Source organism: Herpailurus yagouaroundi, unplaced genomic scaffold (assembly GCF_014898765.1).
Source record: "Herpailurus yagouaroundi ecotype Mexico unplaced genomic scaffold, PumYag 100, whole genome shotgun sequence".
NCBI classification, from domain to species: domain Eukaryota; kingdom Metazoa; phylum Chordata; class Mammalia; order Carnivora; family Felidae; genus Herpailurus; species Herpailurus yagouaroundi.
In genome coordinates, this window is record NW_024412391.1 from 40,650,310 (window position 1) to 40,651,629 (window position 1,320).

Sequence of the window (1,320 nt, forward strand, 5' to 3'; positions counted from 1 at the left end):
AGGGGACAGAACCAGCTAAATATTCACAGGATTGTAGGACACTGTGCATAACTCAGCCCCGGCCCTGGAGCGGGCCCCCATGTCCCCAACAGGGAGGGGCTGAGCACCCCACTCCCTTCCGCTCCGTCTTTAAGTCTGCCTGTGTGCCTGTCCTAATAGCAAAGGTCCAGAGAGGTGACGGCCACAGGCACTTCTTGCCCCGGCAGGTCAATATTCTTTACCGTTTCTTCCTCTGAGCCCACAGTGGAGAGAGCACCCTCAAATGAAAGAGGCTCAGAGGAGAAGAAGACCCGGGGCCCGGCGTCAGGGAGCCCCCGGCTTAGTCGGTGAGCCCAACTTCATCCACAGGGCTGAAGGGTGGGCTCGGGGCTGTGGCGATGCAGCAGGGGTTGAGGGTAGGAATGAGCTTAGAAAAGGAAACGTGGTCATGAAGCCCCTGCACAGGCTGGCCAAGAAGGTGTCCCATCAGCAGGACCTGGCTTGTTTCCCCAGAAAGGATGCCAGCCTGGAAGGCAGGGTGGAATCTACAGACATCGAGGCTCTAGACTTCACCCGGGGGCTCGTCAGAGTCTCCAGAAATCTTTATGGCAACAGGGGGAAATGAGCCCGAATGGGAGGTTTGCAAGGGGATTCAAGGAGCTAGACCACCCTGAGTAGAGCAAGACAACTGTTATCAATAGCAAAAACTAGAGGACTTACCATAGCTGCTCAAATGATTTTGAACGTTTGTTACCTGGTCGTTTTTATTATTGTTTTAGACTTTAAAACATGGAATCCCAATTGGCCGAGCTAAAGACAGTGTTCTAGGTGACACCGGATCTCGTACAGCAGCTGGGGATTTGGAAGCACGCTGTATCTCCCAGGGCCCTGAATGCCACTGTCCCTGGTGGCTCGCGACATCTGTGTGCAGGTCTGCAATCCCAGAGCTTGCTGGTGACGGCAGGCCTGTTTACAGCCCGGACGCGAATCATGAATGATGAAGCCTCCCCCACCCCCGCCACGTCTAGGGTGAGGTATCATTTTACATCAGCGGGGCTTTATTTTTCCATTTGCATTCACCGCCGACACAGCGTCGAAGAAAAATATTTTGAAAAGAAAACATGACCCACCCCATGCCCCAGACCCACCTGCCCTTTCCCAAAGGAGTTTCTGTGCTTCCCTGTGAAAACGGTGCGGGCAGGAGGCACACACACGGGCTCTCGGCTGGTCTTCGGGATGAAGCAGAGCTGGGGGGGGGGGGGGGGGGGGGGGGGGGGGGGGTCCCAAGGGGGCCAGCAGGGGGGCGGGGCCACCCCAGGGGGGGGGGGGGTTTGGTTTAAA

The 1,320-nt window shown here is 56.5% G+C and overlaps 1 protein-coding gene across 1 annotated transcript in view; it reads right to left on the reverse strand.

The window, feature by feature from the left end:
* GHRHR (growth hormone releasing hormone receptor) overlaps window positions 1-1,320 on the reverse strand; it is a 29,550-nt gene that overhangs the window by 12,182 nt on the left and 16,048 nt on the right. The window contains exon 2 of the mRNA XM_040471582.1: window positions 1,128-1,226. Within this exon, the coding sequence (XP_040327516.1) occupies window positions 1,128-1,226 (99 nt within the window). The remainder of the gene's footprint in view (window positions 1-1,127; window positions 1,227-1,320) is intronic.